This window comes from Hypanus sabinus, chromosome 26, assembly GCF_030144855.1.
Source record: "Hypanus sabinus isolate sHypSab1 chromosome 26, sHypSab1.hap1, whole genome shotgun sequence".
NCBI lineage: Eukaryota > Metazoa > Chordata > Chondrichthyes > Myliobatiformes > Dasyatidae > Hypanus > Hypanus sabinus.
The window spans coordinates 36,262,830-36,289,920 of record NC_082731.1 but is presented as its reverse complement, the minus strand read 5'-3'; the positions used below and the strand labels follow the sequence as shown (position 1 = coordinate 36,289,920).

Here is a 27,091-nt window from a genome sequence, read left to right as displayed (position 1 = left end):
TTTCAAGGTCTGATCAACCTACACCTTAAATACACCCAATAATCTGCCTTCCACAGCCACCCATGGCAATGAATTGCATTGATTTACCACCTTCCCGGCAAATAAATTCCTCCTTATCTCTGTTCTACATGGCTGTCCCTCTATTCTGAGGCTCTGACCTCTAGTTCTAGACTCCTCCGTTATAGGAAACATTCTCTCCTTATCCTGTCTGTCTGGGTCAGGGGTTCCCAACCTCGGGTCCATGTCATAAAAAAGATTGGGAGCCCCTGCTCTAGGTCTTTGAAACGTATTGAGTGTTAACTGAGATTTCCTGTTATTACTGACCCAGAGCCATCAGATACTCCTTGTATGTTAACTTTTCATTCCTGGAAACATTCTCCTGAACCTTCTCCAATGTCAGTACATCCTTTCTTAGATAAGGGACCCAAAACCACATTCAATACCATCTGTGAGGGCTTGCCAATGCATTAGTTGGTATTCTGGCCAATCTAATGTCTGTACCCAAAATTAACTTTATTTTCCTGATTCGGTTGTGGAACCTTGCTGTGTGTAGCTCCATTCATAATCCTACAGTCCTGGAGTTCCCAACAGACCAACTAGAGCTGTATCTTTGTGGGCCTCTTCATTGAAACCTGTCCTTGTAAACACAAATCAGTTAAATATAGGCAAGTTTCCTGTTCCTTTCAGTGAGTTGTTCTTTGAGGTCAGGACGATGCAATGAGCACAATTGTTCATTTTCTTTATTTGCTTACTGCTGTAGGCATTGCTGACAGATTCTTTTCACTTAATCATCCGTGAAGGTGACAGTGATCCACTGCGTTCAACTGCTGGCAGTCCTGGTATTGGTACTCCCACAGTTCTGATTAGGATAAGAGTTCCATGGCTGACGCTCATAATGTGCCATTCTCTTGCATTTCAAATCGGGATGACTCAGAAGTTGGCCTTCCCACAGGACCATTGGTAGCATTCAGGGATTCGAGGTGGTATTGCAGTATCTGCAGAGCATCTTGGAGAAGATGAACACTGTGGCCATGGTGTTAACAGATGAAGGGAGAGAGTGGTTAGCTAATGGGGTGCTCTGTACTGGATGGTATGAAGTTTTTGATGGGGCTACATTTGTCTAGGCGAGTGAACTCTTGCCATTGTATTTAGTTGTAAGAGTCCATGGTGTCATTAAGTAACCCATTAGCTGTAGGATACGTGTCATACTGAGCACTGCTTGGTTAGTGGTTCCATCCACTTGCCAGTCCTGGATCTGATCTGCTAATTACAGTATCTATTTGATCACTCAGTTCGTCATCTGGTCAGAAGTGTTGGTGGGGAATTAGGAAGAGGTAATGGCTTTGAACCCTCCAAGAGGACCACAACCTTGTTGTAGGGTTTGGAGGCTTGCATACCTCAATGACCCCGGAGGGCTTTGTTGGCTAGAGTCAGGGTCTTGTGCTTTGGCTCTTGGTAGGGTCATCCTACCAAATAGGTCAAAGGGTAGCAGTTAGACTAAGAGTGGTTTGTTAATCCTCCAGGTTCAGCTCAAGGCTAAGAAACCTGACTTAAGACAAACCTAACAATCCTTGGGCCTTCGTTGCTGTCATAAATGCCAGCAGCGCAATTGCTGCGAATGCCATTGGCTATCAACCATAGGTGATGAGAATCTTGTTGGAAATGGCTATTCCCTTGCACTAGAGCTGCAAGTGTTGCATCCCATATGAATCTTGTGTTTTAATGCATCTGTGTGCTTGGCAGGTAGGTTGGTTTTAGCCGCAGTACCTAATGCCGATTAGCTTCAGGCAACAGTTCAAGTGCTATTAGATCACATTAGAGCCTCATCTGTGTGTTTCGGAGGATGAGGCTTGGGGCTGATTAATGGTGTTCTTGATCTAGTGATGCTCAGTGTGGACAATAAATCAGTGCTGGAAGTCTTACTGCCAAAAAATTGTGTTCATTATGCATTCTGGATTTTTTATGGTCCATGCACTTCACAGATGAGTCAGATCCTTTTTTTTTCAAAACAGCTACCACCACCCCGAACTTGTGCCTCTGATGCTCTTTGTATTTGGTTTACAGTTGCGTTATGCTGATGCCGAGGAGGAAACAAGCACTGGTGGAGTTCGAGGACATCGCTGGCGCGTGTAGCTGTGTGAACTACGCGGCAGATAATCCGATTTACGTCGCGGGCCAACTGGCCTATATTTGCTTCTCCACGAGTCAGAAAATCGCCAGGCTGGATGACGACGACTCCAAATGCAACAAAGTCCTTTTGATCAACATCGCTAATCCAATTTACCCTATCAATACGGTGAGTTGAACAGAAGCTTTGCAAATACTGTCCATTAGCCTTCAATGTTGTATCTGCCATCTTGCCAACGTCTGTTAACATCTAGCCAGCCTTTCTTTACCATTCTTCGCAAGCAGAGTATGATTGCTGCCTAAAACCTTGCACAGCTCTTGTTCAATTACCACTTATCAAAATCCAGCAGGAGTTCAACCACTTCCAAGGATTTTTTTTGTCCTATTTCAGATTCATATTCAGTTTATTGTCATTTAGAAACCATAAATGCAATGCAGTTAAAAAAAATGAGACAACGTTCTCTGGAATGATATCACAAAAAAGCACACAACAAAACAGACCACACAAGAAAAACCACATAACGTTTGGTAATCCCCAATCCAGAGTCCGGAGAGGTTGCTGCGTATCAATATCACGCTACCATCCTATATGTAGCTTCATGCCCCACGTTTTTTCATTGTTGCAGAGCATTGTCGACTACAGAGTACCTTGTGGGTGCTTGTGACTTGGAGTTTTAAAAGCTGATCAATTTTCAATGCCATACTCTTGTTTTCTTGACTGTTCCAAACTTCTGGGGCATTAAACATGCATTGGCCAAAAATTGATTTTACTCTGTCACACAATTTAAAGGAATAATAATTTTTTATAATTATGATTAAATTACTGACCTGCCAAATATTTTGCAAGCACACAATGTTATTTAGCCTAAGCAGCGAAAGCTATTTCTTACTGCAACGTTATAAAATATGGAATGATTGGGTTCTGGAGTCTTGATGTTCATGGGTCCATATAGTTCTCATGTGCAGGCTTCAAAGTTCAGGCAACTATCTTCATTTGGCAGCGTGGCAGTTAGTGTGACACTGTTACAGCTTGGGGTGTCAGAGTTTGGAGATCAGTTCTGAGGTTATCTATAAGTAGTGTCTACATCCTCCCTTTGGAATGCATGGGTTTCTCCCACAGTCCAAAAATGTATCCTATAGTAGGCTAACGGTCATTGTAACTTGTCCCATGATTAGACTAGTGCCAAATCGGGGGTTGCTAGGCATTGCGGCTCAAAGGGCTGGAAAGGTCTATTCTGCCCTGTATCTCCAAATAAATAAAACTGATAGCATTCCCACCTCCACCCATTAGTTGGGACTTATTCCATGCAATGAGAAGACATAAAATGAGTGAGCTCATTCTGCCCTTGGGATCTTTGACAGCGATGTGAAAGGATGCCACTAGTTTGTTTGGCGAATGTCCGCACTCCTCATGGAACCAGAGATCAGGATTAAACCCACGTTGACAGAGCTGTGGGCTTCAGCCTGCTCTTCATAATTCTGCTTCTAGATCAGAAGATTGCTCAGAACACTTCAGTAATTATTAATGTTGGCTTAAATCTTACTTGATATACGGCTTCAGTGGTAATCATTAAATGCACAAAACTGAATCTTTGTCTTAAACACTACCATTCATGTGTTTATTAATTTCACCTGATTTCCTACTTGTATGTCTGCTCCAAGGGAATTGAGATGTTTAATTGCAATCCTTATGGGGGTTTCATTTTGTGCAGTGCATAATTATTTGTTTACCTCTTTGCAACTACTTGTTTTTCAGGATGTTCTGTACACGATCTGCAATCCCTGTGGGCCTGTTCAAAGGATTGTGATTTTTAGAAAGAATGGAATTCAAGCGATGGTGGAATATCCTTTTGCAGTGCATGTTTTTTCTCCTTGCCTTCTGTTTCTGTGATCAGCATTTCCTGTAATAAAACTTGTACATACGTCCAAATTAGGAATGGGGGAAGTAAGGTAGTCAGCCTCTTGCAAAACTTTGTGCACCCTAGGTATTGGTTCCTATTAATGGTTTTCTGATCCGTCAGGTAATTGCAGATGCTTCTAGATACCCAAGTGGGAAATGTCAACAGTAAAATTTTATTAAAGTGTGGGAAGTGCTGAAAAGCTTCCTGATTGCTGTAATTTCATTATCATTCTATATTACTAGTTCACTTAATCCTCTGGGGACATACCAGATAGGTTAATTGATAAAAGTTAGGAAGTGTTTTTTTTAAAAAAGTGAGCAGTATGACAAGCAAATGCCAAAAATGTGATTTTTGGGTTTTTATGCAAACCCTAGGGATTTCAGACCTAACTAAATCACCAGGCTCTGAAGAGTTTTGAAAATTTTGCTTGCACATATTAGGAAAGATGCAAGAGTTGCTTACGAGGATGTTACTAGCGCCACAGTAGCATAGTGGTTAGCACGATGCTATTAAAGCTTGAGGTGTCGGGAGTTCAGTTCCAACGTTATCTGCAAGGGGTTTGTACGTTCTCCCCATGACTGTAGGTTTCCTCCGGGTGCTGGTGTTTGCTCCCCCAGTCCCAAATATGTACTGGTTGGTAGGTCCCAAGTAGGGTTAAATCAGGGTTGCTGGGGCAGCATGGTAGCAGGGCCAGGAGAGCCTGTTCCGTGATATGTCCGAGATGAGACAGAGTCAGGAACATGGTGGTTGTTCTTGGATCGTGGAAGGTTAATTTCCCTTTTCAGGATGACGATGTAAAATTACTCACTTCGGAGCAGCAGTTATGAGTTTTCAAATCAATAAACAGCAAAGCAGCAAATTGATTTCAAAACAGCACTTAGCACGTCAGGTAGTATCCGTGAAGAGAAACATCTTAACGTTTTGGGTGAAGGTGATACAGGTGTTCTCCCCCCCCCCCCCCAAACAAAGGTAGAGTGTTCCTTTGAAACCTTTCTTAAGCCGAAATGGTGTAAAGCAAAGAACCATTTATATGGGAAAAATTTTAGTAAAAGCAAAAACTTCTTTGTAATGTGAAAACAGGTTACTAATGTAGGTCTTTTGTAAAAGTGAAGCAGCATAAAGCAAACATTCGTAAAGCGGGGGACACCTGTATCTGACTTTCTTTCCTGCATTTTCAGTTCTTATCATGGATTTGAAAAGAACAAGAAATGTTTCCATTGCCTTGTCAGGATACTACAGCTTGTTTTATAAATTAAGTGGCAAATGTTGGCGTTATACCCTTTGAATATACAGACTGTTCTAGACTTTTCAAATTGGAAAGCCATAAGGGTGCAGCAAGTTCAGGATGTCGGAGGGGAGATTGGATGTTAGCAGAGAAGTAAATGCATTTACTTTATTGATGCAAGTTTAAATGCATGCTTTATTAAAGAGGATGGTAATATTTATTTTATAATTATTGAGATGTGTGGAAAAGTCCTTTCTGGCCTTTTGAGCCACACTGCCAAGCAGTCCCCCAATTTAATGCAAGCTTAATCACAGGACAATTTACAATGACTGATTAACCTACCAACCGGTATGTCTTTAGACTGTGGGGGGGGGAACCGGAGCACCTGGAGGAAACCCATGAGGTCATGGGGAGAAATTGCAGACTCCTTGCAGGCAGCAGCGAGAGTATGACAATAAACAGAAGATAACTTAAAGAAATAAATGGAAACAGGAGTAAAATCATCTGGAACATTTGAGGATTTTGAAATGCAGGGTGAGTAACTCTGACGTCCCGTGAATTTTAAGTTAGTAACCGTAGAAGAGAACCCAAACTGGGAAGTTCATGTACTTCTTATCAGATAAATTAATTGAAGCAATTGGTCTATTTTTAATAGCTTTAAAATTACATTTCTTTGCCTTTATGCATTCCCATTTGATCGTTCCTCGTACACCTTCAGAGTATTACTTGCTGGTGAGCACTGTTAGACACTTGAATTTGGCTTCCTCCTCTCGGTTTGGGGTCTGTGACCCTACATTCTAGGTTTGACAAATGAACATCAACAAAAAGATATGTACTGTAGTTTATCTGTTTGTAAACCTGTCCGGCAAAGAGATCCATGGTTATACAGATTGGAAGCAAGCTCTTTATCTTGTCCAGCCTGACTAATTAGCTACCTTAGCTTGTCCTGATGAAGGGTCTCGGCCTGAAACATCAACAGCGCTTCTCTCTTTAGATGCTGCCTGGCCTGCTGTGTTCCACCAGCATTTTGTGTGGTTGTTTGAATTTCCAGCATCTGCAGATTTCCTCGTGCTGTCCTTGTTTGTTGTGTTCTGCCTATTTCCCTCTAAGCCTCTTCTATCCGTGTTCCTGTCTAAATGCCTTTTAAATGCTTAATTGTATCTCTTTCTACTATTTCTTCTGACAACTCATTCCATTTACACAGTACCCTTTGTGGGGGGGAAGCCGATGTCCTTTAAACCGATGTCCTCGAGCTTCAGACTCCCCTGCTTTGGGGGGTGGGGGGGGAGGAGGAGAGCGAGTAATGGTCACTAATCATCTTTGCCTCCTTGTCTCCCCCCAAGATTTTGTGTACTTTCTGTAGATCACTGCTCTGCCTCCTATGAGCCATGGGATAATAACCACAGCCTATTCAATCACTTCTAACTCTCAGCAGCATACTTGTGAATGTTTGCTGTACCCCTTCCAGCTCAATAATGTCCTTCCTATAGTTCGGCTACCACAGGTCTACACAAGTGCAGTCTCACTAATGTTTTGAACAGCTGTAACATGTCTCAAAGGTTCATTTATTATCGAAGTATGTATTCATATACAACTCGTGAGATTCCTTTTTTCCAGGTAACCACAAAACAACATGAAAGTTGTTCAGAGTGAATCAACCCCCACACAACATGAAACAAGAACACCAAATCCCCCCTCTGCACAAAAAAAGGGAAAGAATGGGGGAAAACACAAAATATAAAAACCATAAATCTGAAAGAGTCCACTGTCCATAAACTTGCAGTCCAATCCATAGAACAGAACCACGGTAATGTCATCCTTCACTGAAAGAGAAGGACACTGCACAAGACAGAGGCCTACCCAGCTTCCACACACTGGTAGGCTGCTCACAGTTCCTTCTCTGGCAGCAATCAAAGGGAAGACAGTCGGCACTGAACCCTCACCCGCCTTCCTCATTCGTCTGGAAGTCTCAATCTTCCTCAACTCTCATTCCATGTAATACACAGTGCATGGAAGAACTCATAGGGCAGGCAGCGTCTATTGAAAAGAGTAAGCAGTTGACGTTTCGGGGTTTCAACTTGAAACGTTCTTTGTTTACTCTTCCATAACTGCTGCCTGGCCTGCTGAGTTCCTCCTGCATTTTGCGTGTACTTGATTTCCAGCATCTGCAGATCTTGTTTGTTTCTCATATTCCATGATCATCTGATGCAGGTGGATTGTGTCATCCCACTGTACCACCCTCTCTACCTGTGTCACCAATTTCATGGAGCTATAGTTGTACTCCAGTATCTCTCTGTTCTACAGTATTCTCCCTGACTCTTATATTTACATTTAAGTCCTGTTCAGGTTTAACTTGCCAAACTACAGTACTTTGCACTGAAAACAACTGCTATTTCACTCAGTTTTTCCAGTAATTGATCAAGAGCAGGGTAGGATAATGCATTTACCAAATAAACCGCTTGTGAGATTCTGTTTAGTAATTGAGCTGTTGAAAATATTGTCGTTTGTGTTAAATATATATGTAACGGTGTTTTCCTTGATTTGCTATACATTTGACTCTGTTCAAAGTGCACAGAAGGCCAAAGCATCTCTTAATGGTGCCGATATTTATTCTGGTTGTTGTACTTTGAAAATAGAATATGCAAAGGTGAGTCTTTATGGGATGCAGCTATGTATCTTTCTCTCCTCAGCACCAACTTCTTCCTTCCAAATTCCTTGGATTTGTGGATGTGGTTCTAATGGCAGCTACTTGTCATGCATATATATTCATTGCCTTGGAAAAAGTATTCAGCCCCCAATCCATCACTCACATAGATGAGTACTGTATTACAACCAAGGATTTTGATCAATTTTACTGAAAATTTTTATTTCTGAATCACATGCTCCTTTTTTCCCCACACTAGAGCCCAGAAAAAAAATTGTAAACCTTGAAAAACTGTCAGCAATTTAGAAGTATTCATCCTCCTTTGAGTTTTTAGTTGAACCACCCCTTACAGCTATTACAGCCAGTAGTCAATTTGTTTTGCACAATGTGATGGAGCAGATTTGCCCGCTCATTGCAAAATTGCTCATGCTGTGCTGGGGTAGTTGGGCAGTGGGCAGCAATCTTGAGGTCTCGCCAGATATGTTTGATTGAGTTAAAGTCAGGAGTCCTGGGCCACTTAAGGACATTATAGGTTCTTCATTTGAAGCCGCTCAGTAGTTGCTCTGGCAGTGTGCTTTGGGATGTTGTCCTGATGAAAGACAAGCTTCCTCTCTAAGCTATCTGGCAGAGGCTAGCATGTCTTTATTTAGGGTCTCTAGTAGCATTCATCTTCCCATCTATCCTGACCAGATTTCCAGTCCCTGTTGCTGAAAAGCAGCCCTATAGCATGATTCTCCCTCCACCATACTTTACAGTAGGGATGGTGTTACCCAGCTGATGCATAGTAGTAGATTAGCACCACACGTACAGCTTGGCGTTGAGATCAAAAAGTTCCACTTTAGTCTCATCCAACCACAAGACCTTCCACATCTTTACGGTGTCTTCTGAGTGATGCTTTGCATAATCTTTATGGGCAAGGAAATGTTTTTTTTTAGCTAGTTTCTTCCTTGCCATTTGTCCATAAATGCCCTTTGTGCGAGTTCTTGGAAATTGTAGAGCCATGAACTTCATCTCCAGTTGTGACCACTGACTTCTGCAGCTTATTCAGTGATTTGGTATCACAGTGGCCTCTTACAAGTGCCATTCTTCTGTGTGTTAAGTTTGGAGGGGCGGCCTGACATAGGCAGCGTGGCTGTGGTTTCATATTTTTCTGTATTTTCAAGATGGACTGCACTGAGCTCAGGTACATTCAGTGCCTTTGAGGTGGTCTGCACCCTTTCCAGATTTATTCTTCTCCATTATCATTTTCCTGACTTGCCTTGGATGCTCTCTTGTCCTCATTTGGTTGGGTCTGTTGAAAGTCTATGCTGTTGGACCTTACAGAGAGAAGGCATATTTATTCTTAAAAAGATAATCCTCCAGTCTTCTGCATTAACAAATTGGATGAGTTGGCACTGTATATTGCACCTGAGGAAAGTTAGCATATTGATCACAAAGGGAATGAACACTTTCTCAGCCTCTTAATTCTGGTTTTTCATTTTTTGTATATTATTTTGGAATTTTTCTTTAGATTTGATGTGATGCACAATATTTTCTAGATTGGCTCAAAGTAATCCTACAACTGTTTATTAATTACCTGACTTTCTGAGTTCCTCCAACATTTTGTGCGTTTGCTGCAGGTTTCCAGCATCTGCAGACTTTCTCATTGTTTATGATTTCCAACTTCAATGTATTTTAAATTTAGAAAATGAGACAGTAAATGTGAAAATAGTTGTGGGGGCTGAATATTTTTGAGAGGCACCATATTCTACTTTTGCAAACCCAGACAAGGAACGTTGACAGCCTGGTTTAATTATAGCTAAGATTAGCTGTTGGGGCCTTATCTTTCCAGCAATCACTTGTTTTGCAACTGGCTGCTGAAGAATTTTTTTAAGCTTTCTTACAAAATCCTAATGCATTATGGTAATCTTCTGACAGGCATCATAATTAATTACTGTGTTTATTCATTAGTAGGGTTTGCCTATTGCTGTCGGGGCAAGCATTAATCTGCTAGGACGGTGGTGAGATTTTTCAGAGCAGCAGCAGCAGTCAGCAGCAATCATGAAGTGGATTCAAAAAGTGCCAAGGGATAGTGTGTTCCAGTTTTTAAATTCAGCAACAATGAAGGAACAGCAGTATCTTTCTTTTGTCTTTTGAGTTTAGTGATCTTAACATATTTTTGCTGCCTTCTTCCTTCTATTGGATGGGCAAAGGCTGAACTGAAGAAACCTTAGCAAGTTAATACTATGCTTCACAGTCACAATATAGAGGTGATGTAATGAATACAAGTGCTTCAGAATTGGTGAACCTTATAGAAGTCCCAGCTCATCGAGTGTTGCTACAGCAACAACCTTGCAAGACCAAAGAGCCAGTTGTGGGCCTCAGAAAGGATAAGATGCGGGAACATAAACCAATTCTCAGAGGAATCAAAAATGGAGAGAGTGAGCAATTTCATGTTCCTGAGTTTCTCCATCTCTTGAGACCTAACCTGGATACAACTTATTGATTTAGTTATGAAGAAGGCAAAACAGCAGTTATATTTCATTAATAGTTTGAGGAGATTAGGTTTGTCAACTGTCAAAAACTTCCACAAATGTATTGTGGAGGTCGTTCTGACTGGCTGCATCACTATCTGGGGAAGATAGTGTGCAAGATCAAAGTCGGATGCAGAAACTGGTGAGATTAAGGATCAGCACCACCCAGGACATGCCTTGTTCTCAGGCTGGAGGAAGACAAGGCAGGAACAGCTCCTTTCTCTCTGCTGCTCTAAAGAAAAAACCCCAGCCTGTCGTGACAGCACATGGCCTTCTCAACCAGACAGCATCTTGGTAAACCTCTTCTGCACCCTTTATGAAGCCTTAACATATAGTGGGGCAACCAAAACTGTATGAGTACTCCAGATGTGGCTTAACCAGAGTTTTAGAAAGAAGTAAAATAAAGGCAAGCATTTCATGAGCCTTCCTACCCACTGTATCGAGCTGTGTAGCCACTATCATGGAGCTATGAACTTGATCCCAAGATTTCTCTGCTCAGCAACACAGTTTAGCTTATATTCCTTGCTCCTCTTAAGTCATGTTCTGTGTCTATCTGAAAGGATGAATAAGATAGATTGAGTGAACTTGGCCTTTTCTCCTTGAGCAACAAAGGATAAGAGATGACCTGATAGAGGTGTACAAGATGATGAGAGGCATTGATCATGTGGATAGTCAGAGGCTTTTTCCCAGGGCTGAAATGGCTAACACAAGAGGGCACAGTTTTAAGATGCTTGGAAGTAGGTACATGGAGTTTAGAAAAATAGAGGGCTATGGGTAACCCTAGATAATTTCTAAAGTACGTACATGTTTGGCACAGCATTGTGGTCCGAAGGGCTTGTATTGTTTTGTAGTTTTGTCTGCTTCTATGGTTGAAACTGGAGCACCCGGAGAAAAGCCTTGGCAAGAACGTACAAATGCCTTAAAGACAGCAGTGGGGATTTAACCCTGGGTCGCTGGTACTGTGAAGTGTTTTAATCACTACGCTACCGTGCTGCCCTCATTCTAACAGCCATATTATCAGCCTCCCTGGGGTGATTTTGATTTTGTTAACCATTTGAAATTTGGCTCAGTAAATTCTGGGCCATTGTCACTTCAAAGTTACTTCTTTCAGATGTAAATAACTTGTATTCTGTTGCAGCCAACCCGTCTGAATGTCTTTAAGAATGATGCTGATACCTGGGATTATGTAAACCCTAACCCTGGTAGACCAGGTAAGGTCATGTATAAGTGTGTTGCCGGTGATTCTCTCTTGCACAACTGATCTTTGCATCCTGCTTTTATTCAAATTTGTTTCTGTTTGCAAACCTATATCGGAACCTCTGACCTTTAGCCATTGTCAATTAGAGTGCAGGGCCAAGTATGTCTTAGTTTTATTTATATACGTAGAATATAGGGATAAATTCAAATTTGGTTTGATACATGCAAACTGTCAGTCTGAATTTTTTGAACAAAGTTGGCATTTTAGCACTTAAATTTGTCCACATTTTAGGTGCTTTTCCAATTTGCTAAAGGTGAACTGTTTTTATACTCTTGCCATTGGTGGTAGCCAGATGAACGTGTATGTCTAAATCCCTCAGTTTTGTATCATTTTACAACTCTTTGGAAACCGCACCTCCGCCTCTGGGCTGTTGGGTGTTAACAACTGTCTTATTCCAGACAAGAAAATCTGCAGATGCTGGAGGAACTCAGTTGGCCAGGCAGCATCAGTGGAGAAAAAAACTGCAGTCAGCATTTCAGCCTGAAATGTCATAGATTAGATTGCCATAGATACTGCCTGGCCTATTGAATTCCTCCAGCATTTTGTGCGTGTAACTCCCTAATTCCTGCTACTTCAGATATAACTTTGGCCAAGCTCTGGAATTCTCTCCTTATACATCTGTTCCACCTAGCAACATGGAAACTCTTCTACGTTTCTAGGCTGTGAAATGCCTGGGAACTGAAGTTTCTCCAGCTTAGGACATATTTAGATGCAAGTTATCTCCATTTTTAATTTTAACTTCACTGAAGAAATGTTCTCCTTCCTCTCCATTCCTCTCCTCCCCCTCTGAAGTCAGTAACTTGTTCTGTAATCCATGATATTTTCAATACTGACATGTTAGTGTAGGTATCAGCTACGGTTCCAATCTTTTGCATGTTGATTTATTAAAGATAGTCAGCGATGTGATACGTTAAGAGTATCATATGCTTTAAGTGAAAACTATAGTGTTTTCAAAGTCTTAGTGCATCCCAAAGGGAGAAGAAATTGAAGCTGTGATAGTGCTGTGGATTTCCTCAGTCCAAGTATATTTTTATGTGAATGAAGCCATTTTTCATTTATTCCCTGCTCTTTTTGATTTGAAGACTAAATTTAAAAGCTAGTCTTATAAAGGTTTGCTTTTTTTTTACATAGCAGGTTATATACAATACTGTGCAAAATTTTTGGGCACATATATTTAGCTAGGGTGCCTGAGACTTTTGCACTGTACTGTAGTAATTTTATGTATTGCACTGTACTGCTGCCACAAAAATAAACACATTTCGTGCTATATGTGAGTGGTAAAACTGACTCTGATATGGCTCTCATTTGTGGACTGAGTGTGGGAAGGGGGCAGGAAGCAGGGAATCCTGGTTGGAAAAAGAGGAAGGGAGAGGGGAGGAAGCAAGAAGCACCAGAGAGACATTCTGTAATAATCAGTAAGCCAATTGTTTGGAATCAAATGACCTTCCCTGGTGTCTTGGCTGGGTGTGTCTGTACCCACACCCCTGCACTCCTGCCATCTGTCCCACAGCTTCCGTGACATTTCAGCACCTTTGTTACTTTGATTATCATAGGAATTGGGATTAGGTATAGTTGTGGAGATTCAGCACCAACGCTTCATTGTTAAGATTTGAATATTAGCGAGACTGAATAACATTTTTATGCTTCTCTGTTATCACTGGAGTCTTTAGGCTCTCAAGTTTTTCTTTTCCCTAATAAGTGTTAATATCTCACTTATTAAATCAACATATTTGCTGTCATCTTTTTCAGATGTACAATTGAGATTGTGACATTGAGGCATCTTCAGGTGTCATTTTAGTTAAACGAAATTATTACCTTCAGTCGCAGAATGCATCCTGTAATTTGGACTCATAGCTATAATGCTTGGTAGAAAGTAAAATCGAGGAACAAGAAGTACTCGTCTTTTTTGTAACTCCCTTGCCCGTTTTGCAATTTACTAACTCAATGACAGTTTATAGGATAAAGGTTTTTGTTAACATTGGCCCTAATCTCTTAGATAATGGTTGAAAGTCAAAGGTTAAATCTTGAGTCTACACTGAGGTAAGCTTCCAGCACTGGTGATATTGGTTATCTGGTCCTGCCACATTTGGGGGGGGGGGGGGGGGGAAGAAGAGAGTGCAGTTAATGATTGGTGTGAGCAAGGTGATAATATAGCTGTCATTCAAGCACGTAGCCAAATGCAAAGCTTTCTTTTGATATATTTCTTTCTGGACATATTTGAATCTCTATACATCTGCTCACAGCAATATCTAAATACATATACTGCATTGTGAGAGCTACTTGCACTGAATTGTACTTGTCATAATTGGGTTTTCACTGTATAGGAAAAATGTTTATACACCGCATTGTTTGCTTCCTTGGATATCACTGGAGGCAATTTACTATCAGTATTCCATCTTAATTTAATATTTTTCTCAGACTTGTTACATTACACTTTATTCATAATTTCAAAATATTTCCAAGTGTTTACCAGTGCCTTTAAAGTACAGATCAAATGTTCTGTTGAGGCAACTGACTAATTGGCAGGTTACAGCTGAACCTTTTTAGTTTAAAAAGGGATTCTACAAACAATTTGTGCTCTAATGTTCGATAGAAATTTTAGTGATAACACTACAGTCAGCGCTGTGTTTTTGGGAATTGAGTCTAGTAAGATCTGGCTTAATTACTCTGCTTGAATTTCTGAAATGACTTGTCTTCTGCAGTTCAAGTGCTTACACACCTCAGGGGATTTTTCAATGATTATTGTGAATTTTTAGTATAATGAACTTAAATTTATTTCCACATGGGAACGCATTACTAAATATTTCTATAATACATTTGTCCTGTTATTCCCTGTGAACAGTTGATTAACTCTTTGTGTAACTGAAAGTTTCAAATTTAGTAGTTTTCTGTTTGGGTTTTAACAAATGCAAGCTCATGGTAATAAACTATTACTTTGCCAGTAGTGTACTATTAAAATGAGCTGTTTGTGAATTTGGTATGATGTTGATTTATAGTTTTAAGATACCATTATTATCAGTGAGTGTTCTTTCTTGTTTCCAGTCTTATGAATTTTTAAATTTTTTACAGTTCATGATTGGTCAGTAACAATAAGCTGCTTGATTTGATTCAGGGTTTGCATACTAAAGCTTCCTCCAATTAGCTGCATTAAAAATGTTATTCTGAGATTTCAATACTTTGCATTTAGTTAATACGGAATATATTAAAACACCTTCACAATATCTCAACATGGGTTCTTACATAGATGTACTTGTGACTACCAGTCTGACTACTATCTATTTTTAGCCGCTCATCAATGGCGTGAAGTGAGGGAATTCATTTTGTGGTCACCTCAGTTCTTCAGATATTCAATCTCACTTTCTGAGTATGGATTTCAACAAAGATGCCTATCAATTTTCTACTAATTTGTCGGAGCAATAACCTCTCACCTCATTGCTTATCAGAGCAAGGACACGCCGTACATTTTTTGCAATTTTTCATATTTCGCTCTCTTCGCCCAAGATCTTCGAGCATCTTGAAGGGTGAAGATTCTGCAAATGAATGTATTGTATGTATAAATGCTATTTTCATGACTGTCCTTTGCTGCCCTGTCAAAGTGGGCTAATTACAGAGTAATGCCTTTTTTAACACGTACAACAAACTAGAGGAACTCGGCAGGTCGGGCAGCATCTGTGGAAACAAGCGATCAACGTTTGGGGCCGATACCCTTCGTCAGGACTGAAGAGGGAGTCTTCTTCAGTCCTGATGAAGGGTCTTGGCCCAAAATGTTGACTGCTCATTTCCACTGATGCTGCCTGACCTGCTGAGTTCCTCCAGCTTGTTGTATGACCACAGCATCTGCAGTGTACTTTATGGTTAATACCTTTTTTAATTCTGTGTTTCTTGCTTGCATTTTAGTTTCTCACGGTTTCCACCCTTCTCAGTATTTCCACAATAGAAATCATTTATCTGTAGGAGTTTTGAGTGTTCTTCACAGAATGGGATCTGCCAAGTACTCTGGATCACCTTGTTTACACTGTCCCTTCAGTCATCTGCTATTAAAGGGAGCCTTGAGATTGGACAAACAAATCTAAAAGGGGATTAAACAACGGCTGTCTTTATTTGGTGTTTCCTTGAACTATGATGGTACATATTTCTAATTCAGCAATAGTATCCCCTTAATATTGTCAGTCTTGTGTTCTTCTGATGAAAATGTCCCCAGCAATTGGAACATGGTACCAGAATTGTTTCCCGTTTGTTTAATTGTGTTGAAACTTGGTTTTCTCTGAAGTGCCTGTCAATGCCAGTGTGCTAACCAGAAATCGAAGGTTGCTGGAAGCTTATCCTCCTCATACGGCAAACCTTCAGCCTTTCCTCAACAGCCTCTATTCACTGACTTCAATACAAGACGCTCATTTGTATATACACTCGTAACGGTGAGCATTACCAACGCTGGACGTCGGCTGCACGCACAGCTTGTCACGTAGCTAGCACTGCGCAAAAGGAGAGAGGGAGAAATAATCCATGTGATCAACACTGTACTCACAAGAAAACACAATTGAGCGAGGACGTTCTTCAAGCTGTCAAGACCATGAAATACCTGAATAATTCACCTCAAATATTTCCCGTTTTCTCTGTCAATCTACCTCACGAAACCTCTAACAAGATGAAGACACTGAAATCATTCATCTACAAAGCCTCCTCTCCCTGTTAGCTGCAGAAAAATGTGACACTTTCTCATGTCCACTGAGACCTTGTAGGTTTTTATTCCACCGGTACAGATGCTATTTTGCATTAAATACTCCAGTCATACAGAATCAATGAAGGTTCCTTCCACTTGACAGACAATTCTACAGCCAGAGAGCCTTTTACTTCAGGAGAAGTCTTTCTGATACCATCTGTAAGCAGGTACATCAGTGATAAGGGTATATAAGCAGAGCATGAGGGTAGCAAAACATTAAAAACTGGACAGTTGGAATTTATAATGCCCAGCATTTCAATTTCTGTCATCCTTTTGTCACGTATGGAGCAGCATGTCACTTTTCATTCGTTGTACTTTGAGAATCAATTTTAACGGACTATTTAAATGCCCACATGAGAGGGCACACGAAGCAACAATTCTCTCATTTAAAGACAGGTAACTAAGACTTGAAATATTGCAATTGTTTATTTGCAGTGGAATGGGCAAAAAAAACTTGTGATGGGAAGTAACTTCAGGCTGTCATGCTTTTCCAAATATAAAAACTTTCCATAAGCTGAAAGGAGGGTAAAAGTGCATATAAGACATCTGAGACTTAAATTGCTTCACCGTAATAATCCTGATGAGTGGGAGGCATAAGATGAGAAGTTTTTAAAATGGGAGATGGGGAAATAGTGGCAGGGTTGCCTAGTGGTTAGCATGACACTACAGTACAGGCAACCTGGGTTCAATTTCCCCCCCCCCCCCCCCCCAACTGCCTTTAAGAAGTTAGTACATTTTTACCATGACTCTGGATTTTGTACCACAGTCCAAAGACATACTGGTTGTTAGGTTAATTGGTCATTGTAAATTCTCCCATGATTAGGCTAGGGTTTAATCAGGATTGCTGGATGGGCATAGCTCGAGGGGCCAAACGGGCTTATTCCACACTGCATCTCAATAAATAAATAGTAGAATAATGGTATTTAAAAATCAGTTAAGTGCTGTTTGTTCCAGTATCTCATTGTCTTGGTGACAGAGCAGTCTAACACCAAGCATGTATCCCAGAGGTTGTCCCTGTGGAGGATTGCCAACCCAGACCTCAGTCATTCAGCGCATGTCAAAGCCAGCCAAAAAGTGGAGCTGTTGGCATTGCTCCCACTTCCTGGCTTTTGTATCATTCCTTTTGAGTGTGATGTGCAATTATCTGGGTGGTTTGGGTAGGGAAAATATCCTGGTTTCCACTTAATTCCATTTGAATCTTTGTCATTAGTTATCATACTCTAGGCATCACATAGTGTTCTTCATTGAAATCCCACGGTCTCCTGTTTGATCCAAAGATACAACATTCATCTTTGTTTATAGGTAGAACTTCCTTTGGCGAAGCTAATACAGAGCTTGGCATATAAATAACCTTCCCAAACTTCATTAGAAGACTTATGGAATAAACAAATGCAGGGATGGTGCAATTGGCAGGTTGACTAGTATTTGTGCAGGGAGAAGTAATATTCATACTGATGACTAGCTGCTCCATCTTGCGCAGCTCAAATCTGGTGAGCAGGAAAACCGATCTGTTTACTGAGCGTCCCAAAGTAACAACGTGACACAAGAGAAATAGTGACATGGTGCTCCAATAGCAAGCTACACTAGTATTTGCACTTTCTTAATTTCAGTCCACTGGTAATGGATTTTATGTTGCCTCTACCTGTTTTGAACATTATCACCTCAAGTCCCAAATGCTTTTCCAGGTTTGTCCTGAGATTCATCCTTTGAATGCCTCTGCTTATGTATACAAATACATGCCGATCCAATTGTCTATGTATGGGCAGGAAGTGAATTATTTATTTCTCACATTCAGTAATTTTCTCTTCAATCACATTTCTAATATATCACTGACTTCTGGTGATATTAAGGGCCTTTAGTTTTCAGTTGGGCTGTTTTTCTCCCCACCCAAAAGCATCTTGCAGGATAGGCTGAGGAGGGAAGATCTTGCAACCAATTGATATCTGGACCAACTTTATTTTTGCCAACTCTGATACCATTTCTGAAATGGCAAATGATTAAATGGTTCCTAGCTATCCCCTGACTGGTTTCTGTCTTGTAAGATGCTTTTTTGGGTTTATATAGCCTTTGTAAATCATGCAGGCTTGAACGTAGCAGTGACCGTGAAATGCATGAGCAGAATTTCAAAGTTCAGCCAAACCTCTGTGGGTATGTGAACTCTTAACTGAAATGAGCTACTTGAGAGCCCTGGTGGTGCTATTACCATGGAATGGATAAAAGATGTTACTGAGCAGATGTAATTTCCATCTGTAAGTCATAAATGATAGAAGTTTGAGCACTCCAAAATGGAAAGATGAGGAAATGCAGAGGACCTGTGGTTTGTCGAATGCCAGATGAAGTGTGATAGTCTTTGAAGTAACTGCAAGGTCTGTGTTTTTGCTGTGGCTTAGCTCAAGCTTGGGCTCAGTAGTGGATATGCTTTTTTGCTGGGGGAGGGGGTATTGTCTTGCTGCCATTTGCGTGCTAGGGGGGATACTTTAGGGTTCTCTCGTTTAATTGTCATTGATTCTTTGGGGCACTTCTCTGCTTTCGTGGATATTTTGCAAAGAAAAAGCATTTTAGGATGTATATAGTATACATTTCCCTGACATTAAATTGGACCTTTTGAACCTTTGAAATGCTAATCCCAATTTAATAATATGCCCTTATGGGAATTAGTGCAATAGCAAAATTGGTTACTTGGTTAATAACGGTGATAGATTTCCCTCTATATTAGATTAACAGATAACCTCTACATAAGCTGATCGCCCTTCATATCAGCTCTGCTTGTGTGATGGTGGGTGATCTTTTCCATCCATTACTTTCCTCCCCTAGCCCACCAACCCTTGCCAAAAAATCGCCATTTGTCTTGATTGTGTGTGTGATTGAGACTCCGCAGTTGACTAGGTAGTGAAAGTTAAAAGATTCATTGACCTCTGGAACTTCAGAAAATGTCAAGTTTCCTTGGCAGTCAAGTTGTTTGACCTTGAGGCTCAAGAGCAGAATTTGGCCATTTGGTTAATCAGATCTGCCCCACCATTCTGTCATGTCGGATCTTTTTGTCCCCTCAACCTATTCTCCGCCTTCTCACTGTACCCTTTGACATGCTTACTAATCAAGACCTTTAAATACACTCAATAACTTGGCCTCCATAGCTGTCTGAGCCAATTGGTTCAACGCCCTCTAGCTAAAGAGATTAGGAAGAATTTCTGTTCCAAATGAAATATTCTGAGGTTGTGTATTCTGTTCCTAGAATCCCCATTCTATCCAGTCCTTTCAGTATTCTGCGCTCATTCTTCTGATCTCTGGGAAATGTAGGCCCAGAGCCATCATAAGTTCCTCGTACCTTAACCCTGGATCAGTGTTTGCTTTAGGGCAGATTTAGTGTATTTGCATAAAGTAAATTATTTGCACTTGAGTTTGAAAAGCCGCAGGGGATATCCAGACAGACAGTGGCTTGCTGACATTGGAGCCAAGCCTGACCTCGCCCTCCCTACAGCTTGCGAGTTTCCAGTCAAGGTTGCAGGAAAGTAACGTTAGAAAGCAAGTCCCAGTCGGTTCTGTATATGCTTCCCAATCGGTCCTGACATTTGGCTACCTCAGCTCAGTTTTGGTGAAATATAAATAGATTGAATCTATGGATTAATTCATTCTAGTTGCTTTTTTTCTAAACTGCTCAAATACTTCAGTTCTGCTGAACTTTGAATTCAAGCTTTTTGCAGATACGGTCACTGGCTGGGTTTGATCAGTTAGACCCCATAATACGGCTTAAATGTCAGATACAGACACGTTAGCATTCCATATTCACTTGCAGATCAAATTTCAAATCTGTGTTTTACATTATAGATTATATTCTGAAACACAGCCCATAATGCAATAACTGTATTCTACTATATGGGTGGTGTTAATATTTGCATAAGCAACTGTCACTTGATTTTAAACTAATTTACTTGGCCACTTCAGGATATGTGCACACAGATGATCAAATGCACCAGTAAATTTGAACGTTGCATCTTGGGGTTCAAACACTGAAGACAGCTTTCCTTTCATCACTTCTCACATGATCTGGTCATCAAATCTTTCGTATGTTAATGTGTTTCTTCTGTAATTTCCTCTGTGCTGTAAGCTTAAATGCAAATAAAGATCTATGATGTGTAGAAGAATGTTCTAATTGTAATCTTTTGTTTCTATGATCATGTACTGTAAAACCTATGAAGCAGGGTTGAAGTTTCAAGCCTGTGTTGAATCTTCTTGCAACCGTATGTTTGATGGAGAGCCATCTTTCAAACCATTTGTTGCTGTTTGAGGCATAAAAGTGGTAAGATAATGTTCACTTGGACCTTGTGCCCTAGCGCTGCTGTAAGTAGACATTTCTGTATTAGTTCTGTCTTATTCTGCGTACTTTCGAATTGACTTCTAGTAACTGTTTGGTATTATATCCTTGGGGAACGGTACTTAATCTTGTGCTGCAGTTGGGACTTCATGTGTAACAGTTTTACTGCTTTTGTTTATTCCCATTGTATGTAATGGCTTCGTTAGTTTTCTGTTTTATATTCCAGAGCCTCCGAGCAAGCGTTCAAGACCACCTGCCTTGCTTGGCGATGCTCCATCCAGCTTTGGTGAGTGGATCGTGCCAGAGAAAAATCCCTCTACTAAACAGTGCGTTCAGTTTTATGTATTATGCTTCAATGGGACCATAACAAGATGTGGGAGCAAAATTAGGCCATTCGGCCCATGGAGTCTGTTCTGCCATTTCATCAGGCTGATCCATTTCCCTCAGTCCCAGATTCTTGCCTTCTCCTTGTATCCCTTCATGCCCTGACTAATGAAGAATCTATCAACCTCTGCTTTAAATATACATGAAGACTTGACCTCCCAGGGTGCCTTTGGCAACAAGTTGCTGATTCACCAGTCCCTGACTAAAGAAGTTCCTCCTCAAATCTGTTCTAAAAGGACACCCCTCTCTTCTAAGGCTGTGTCCTCTGGTCCTAGACTCCCACCACCATAGGAAACATCCTCTCTACGTCCATTCGAGAAAGCCTTTCAACATTTGATAGGTTTCAATGAGGTCATCACTCATTCTTAATACCAGTGAGCAGAGCCTTTCAATCCTGGAATCATTTTCGTGAACGTCCTTTGTACCCTCTCCAATGCCAACACATCCTTTCTTAGATAAGTGGCCCAAAACTGCACACAATAAGAACAACTTTCTTTCCATTTTGAATTTTAAAATGTTTACGTGCTTAGTACCTCTGGAGCTTCATATTCAAGATCAGATTGCTTTAGAGTCCTAAATGTTTGCCCTTTTTGAGCTTGACCTTGCTGAGAAAGGGATAATATCTGTACTAAATTAAGCTATAAGATGAAAGATGAGATCCAAATCCACTGAATTTAGCTGCTCTTGTCAAGTGCACAGGATGGAATTGGTTGTGCAGTAACCCTGTCCCAGGAATGGGGCTGTGCTGTCCTCTCAGACCTTTTGTTTGCAGTACCCCCGGCGCAAAATAAAATTATTGAACTCAATTATAGGATGCGTTTCAACAGAAATACAAAACCTTCCTGCTTTCTTCCCTTTAAATCCAGATTTGGAAAAGTAAAATCCAAATTTACTGATTTTTAAGTTGGTAATGATTGACAATAAAGTGAACTTCAGATATTTTGGCAGATCAGATTTCATGTGGTTCTCTGAAGTGTTTTAATGGATAACTTTGGTCAGATGCCTCCCTTGGTATTTAGGCACATTTTACTTAGGCAGTACCTTCCCTAAATTACAGATGTATTGAAGTTGCTGACCCCTTGTGTTAAATTTTCTTCATTCTGTTTTAAACATAGTATTGATTTGTCAGGAACTGAATTGGCCAACTTCTAGAATCTACAAATTTTGTAGCAATATTGTTCACCTCAAGCTTGGCTTTCAACTTCTATCATATTCTACAAAATAGTGAATATTCATGACTTTCGAAGTACATTTATTATCAAAGTATGTATACTTTACACAACCTTGAGATTTGTAGCCACAAAACAAAGAAACCCAAAATAATTTTTTTTATTAAAAGAAAGATCATCAAACACACAATGTGCAGAGGAAAAATAAAATCATGCAAACATAGCATTCTGAACTGAAGGGAAACAAGGAGTCTATTCACGGGCCCTTAGTTTGGCGCAGCAAACCTGTCCCTTGCCTCTGGCCCCAACACCCTGATCTTTTCAATCTGGCCCTTAAGTATGCTCAAGGGCCATGAGCCCAGCTGCCTTCTTTCAGCCAGTACCCAACCTTTCCAATTCGGCCCAGCACCTAAGTTGATTGAACCTCTGCTCTCGCTTGCTCTCAGCGATGGGCCCATTGCTCTGCCTCAGTTCTGTTGCATTGTAGCCTCCAGGGCCAAAGGGAAGTTGCAAGTTATTGTTTGCACTGATTGTTTAATAGAAAGGGTGATTAATGAAGTGTTTTGTTTTCATTACTTCATTGGCCACTAGCCAAAAGTCGCTGAGATTCACCATAAAATAGTGTTCACGTTATTTTAAATTAATGCCCCTTTTTTAGTGTGGGAGACCAGTGCTGAATCAAGCTAAAGTAAGTGGAGATCATATGATTTCTACAAAGCAATTACATTGCTCATAAAGTACAAGTCCGTTTCTAGTTTTCAGAATAAATTGCATATCTTTTGCAAGCTTATCTTTCTGACCACGCTTTGCTTTCTCGTTGACCAGGTCATGGCTATCCTCCTTCATACCATGGATTTTATGACGATGACGACGACGATTATACTCCGCCACATCGTTATGAAGGCAGGGGGATGGGTCCTCCACCACCACCTCCTCCAGTGGCAGGCCCTCGTAGGGGTCCACCTTCACGGCGCTACTCTTCTCAGTATGGCTCCTCAGTACAGCAACCTCCACCACTTGCCCCTCATGGTGATTATGGTCCTCTCGCTGATAGCCCAGTCCTGATCGTGTATGGGCTGGATACTAAGAGAATGAACCCAGACAAAGTGTTCAATATTTTCTGTCTGTATGGAAATGTGCATAAGGTATGTTTGCATGGGAATTTGCATTAGTCTTTTTGAAATTGTTAATGATTGTTTACAATCTCTTTGCATTGTTATCTTAGGTTATTGTTATCTGATCAAGGGTCAGCTTTGTTTGCCGTGTACATTTACGTGTGTGTATTTTTGTTTACACATATTAGCAATTGCTGTGGTGTGTTGGAATGACAGACAATGATAAAAGACAGCATTCGATAATTTTGCTGAATAAGCAATGTTTTTGTGCCGTCAGTCGAGAGTTTCCCCATTTTAAGCTAGGCAGATAACTAAACTTCATTCCTGAGTAGTTTCAAAGCGGTTTTATTATTCACCATCACAGTACAGAACACAAGGAGCTGATGTAAAAAGACTGTACATTCTCAAGAAAGGTAGAGTCAAATATTGATTGAAATTCCTTCACTTAACAGAGTGCTTCTAACGAACGAATATGCAAGTGATTGGTAGCTGGCCCAGTATCAAAGGTTAATTGCTTAACAATGCGATAAGTAATCAGCAACAGCTGTGGACAGTAAGCAGAAGATCTTGTATTTGGAAAGTAGCAAACCAAATCGGGATTGGGCGGGGGGGGGGGGGGGTGCATAATGTCTTAAAAATTAAAGTACAGATATGGAATAAAATGTGCACAAGTACTGGTGTGTGTGTGTACTTTAAAGGAGCAAAGCACTCGAACTGCTGTAGCACTCTGACAATAAGCAATAACTGTATGGCATAGACTGAACTATTGATTCTAAGTGTGATCTTGAGCTTGTGTAGAAGCATATTTGGGAGATATTGTTACAAAAATGTGGTAGGCAAATAAAAATAAATTGCTGGGCTCGAGCCGAATTTTGACCCAAAACGTATGCTGTTCTTTTGCTGCTACCCATGTTGCTTGTTTGCCAAACTTTTCCAACAGTTTGTTTTGACTTCACATTCCAGTCTCTGTTGTCTCAATTCTCCGCTGTTTTATCTTGAATAGTGGACTAATTGCTATTTCCTCTGTCTCCAAAAGTTTTTTTTCCCAGAATTTTTTTTAAACTCATGTTTCAATTTAATACTTAACAACTACAAATCTATTTACAGGTTAAATTCCTAAAAAGCAAACCTGGAGCTGCCATGGTGGAAATGGGGGATGGATTTGCAGTGGACCGTGCCCTCACGTGTCTGAACACTGAAAACTTTCTGTTTGACCAGCACATAAATGTATGGTAAGACGGCTGAGCTGAGTCCAATACATTTTCCAAGTATGTCATTTGTAGGATGGAGGTTGATGGCAAAGCCAAATGCCCCAGAGCGAAGTGACCTAGCAATTCACTTCTAGGTTAGTTGAGTTTTACCTCCTCAGGATCTTTAGCCAGTCTGGTAAGGATGTTGGTGAACAACTAATTTTGTGGTCACTTTCTGATACTGGCTATGTACTTAAATCTTAGTGGGAATTGAAACAGTCACAGGATTCAATTCTGATTGCTAATCAATAGCTAAACCTCTGCCTTTTTTTTCACTAAGGGTTTTTTCCCTCCTTTCCCCCACAGTGTATCAAAACAAAAGGTAATTGTCCCTGGCCAGTCATTTGAGTTGGAAGACGGCTCTTGTAGTTTCAAGGACTATTCAACGAATCGTAATAACCGATTCACCAATGTGAAGCAAGCTGCCAAAAATCGAATCCAGAAGCCTAACAACATGCTGCATTTCTTCAGTGCTCCTCCAGGCACTGTTGAAGAAGTATTCTATCAGGTTTGTATGTAGTATTTCTCTGAAACAGCTTTCCATTTGTGAGCCTCATTATTCTGAAATAGTGTTGTGCTCAAAATAGGAACACCCAAGGAGCCTTGGGGCTCTGTTATTCTGGCATATCTGAAGACTTGCTGATAGGTACAGATGTCAGCCGTGTGAATCATCAAACCTGTTCTGTCCCTTTAAGCAGGGTTTCCTAACCTGGGGTCCATAGCATAAAAATAGGGTCAGGTACCCCTGTTTTAGGATGTTCTATCAGTCCACTTTCCAAACCTGATTTCCCCAATGCCCAAAAATATGATTTCTTTTTGAATAATTATAGCCCTCCAGAGGAGAGAATCCCAGATATTTTCCTGCAGGTATCCATTTAGGAGTGTATTTACCGAAACCTATATTTTAAGCTAATTTTGGATTTTTTTTGTTTCATCCATTGCTTTTGACTTAGTGTCGCGACTGTGAACAAAGTCATCGGGGTGCAGCTGGTAGATATAAAAGTCTATTCAGGGCAAACACAAGCCTTAGGAGTCACTCGAGAGAGAGTCCCCAACTCAACATTACAGCACATTAAAGAACAAGCTGACAGGACAATTTCTATAGTTACAAGATCCTGATAATGCTGCTTTTGAGTTGCATGTAATTTTTCAAATACCTGGGTCTTCACGCCAACACACTTAAAATTACTGCTGACGATTGTGGTCTGAGTCATATTCATACAATGGCATGTTAATTGCATTTCACGTATGTGGAGACATTTCAGGTCAGTTGGCTGTTTCCTGCTCTGCAACTTACAATGCAGCTTCAGGAAGACTATTGTTCCAAGCTGCTTTTAAATTCAATCTACAATCCATATTCAGATCTGAAGACTGGTTCCTGTTGAGATTAATATTTGCTATATTGCACATCTCCAGAATATGCCCTAACAAACTAATTTTGGAAATTTTTGGTTTCGTCGTTTCTACTTTATTTCAACCTGGAAGAAAGTGCGTGTTGATTGTGCAGTGATATTAACGTTAAATATAATTTGGTTTTTTAAAGTAATTTAATCACTTTCTGGGCTTGCCAGGAAAAGCCAAGCTGTTTTGTCCACCCTTGAAAATCGGTGACAAACTGGTGTAATTCTAGTGGAGGTACTCTTACAGTGGTGTTCACTTAGGAATTCCAGGATATAGACTCTGCATTCAGGGAGGAATGGCGATGAATTTCCAAGTCAGAAAGGTGCTTGGCTTAGTACTTATGTGCCAGAAGCTTTTGTCCTTCTGAGGTAGAGGTCACTGGTTTAGAAGGGACTTTCTTAGTAGCCTGGGTGAATAATGATGGCATACACCACAAATACTGGGTTAGTGATGGAGGGAATGAATATGCCTCTAGTGCATGAGTTGAAAGACTTAAAATGGTGCTTTATCTTTGCCTTTAACTTTAAATGTTTGATTTCCTGGATTGGCTATTTTGCATCTAATGCTTGTATTTGCAGAGAGCGGGCTTGTAATTTTGCATTGTTTTCCAGATATCGGACAAAGTTGACGTGAAGAGACCTAAAAGTGTCATATTTTTCAGTGGGAAAAGTAAGTGACTTGTACCTTCAAATAATCTTGTTCTGTTTGTGTGTGTGATGTTCTCTGAATACAGTGTTAGTCTTAAAACGCTTAGTGAAAGTAGTGCTGTCACAAATCTAGTCCTTTGAGGGTGGTGTTTGAGTTCTTCTGGAGCTCCGTCTATGTATGAGGCAGGTAAATTTATTGCCATGCACTGACTAGAAAAATGGAGGCATTTATCTATATTTGAGATTTGGGAAGTTTTCAAATTATTCATGTTGGAGCTGAGATCTTTAAAGAATATACCTGACAATATGAATTGCTCTTGTGCAATTCCAGTGAATGAGTTATTCCTAGAGTGTAGAGAGTTGTCATAATGGGGATTATTCCTTGTTCTTGAGTGCTTAAAGCCTTGTGTGATTCATTTTTGGGC

General features: G+C 40.5%; 1 protein-coding gene across 1 annotated transcript in view; it reads left to right on the top strand.

Annotated features, from left to right (window-relative positions):
* Positions 1-27,091, top strand: part of LOC132381439 (heterogeneous nuclear ribonucleoprotein L-like) — a 39,177-nt gene that overhangs the window by 3,912 nt on the left and 8,174 nt on the right. Inside the window, exons 3-11 of the mRNA XM_059950841.1 lie at positions 2,065-2,296; positions 3,884-3,971; positions 7,806-7,900; positions 11,549-11,621; positions 20,927-20,986; positions 23,079-23,398; positions 24,476-24,600; positions 24,925-25,126; positions 26,631-26,688. Coding sequence (XP_059806824.1) covers positions 2,065-2,296; positions 3,884-3,971; positions 7,806-7,900; positions 11,549-11,621; positions 20,927-20,986; positions 23,079-23,398; positions 24,476-24,600; positions 24,925-25,126; positions 26,631-26,688 — 1,253 coding nt within the window. The remainder of the gene's footprint in view (positions 1-2,064; positions 2,297-3,883; positions 3,972-7,805; positions 7,901-11,548; positions 11,622-20,926; positions 20,987-23,078; positions 23,399-24,475; positions 24,601-24,924; positions 25,127-26,630; positions 26,689-27,091) is intronic.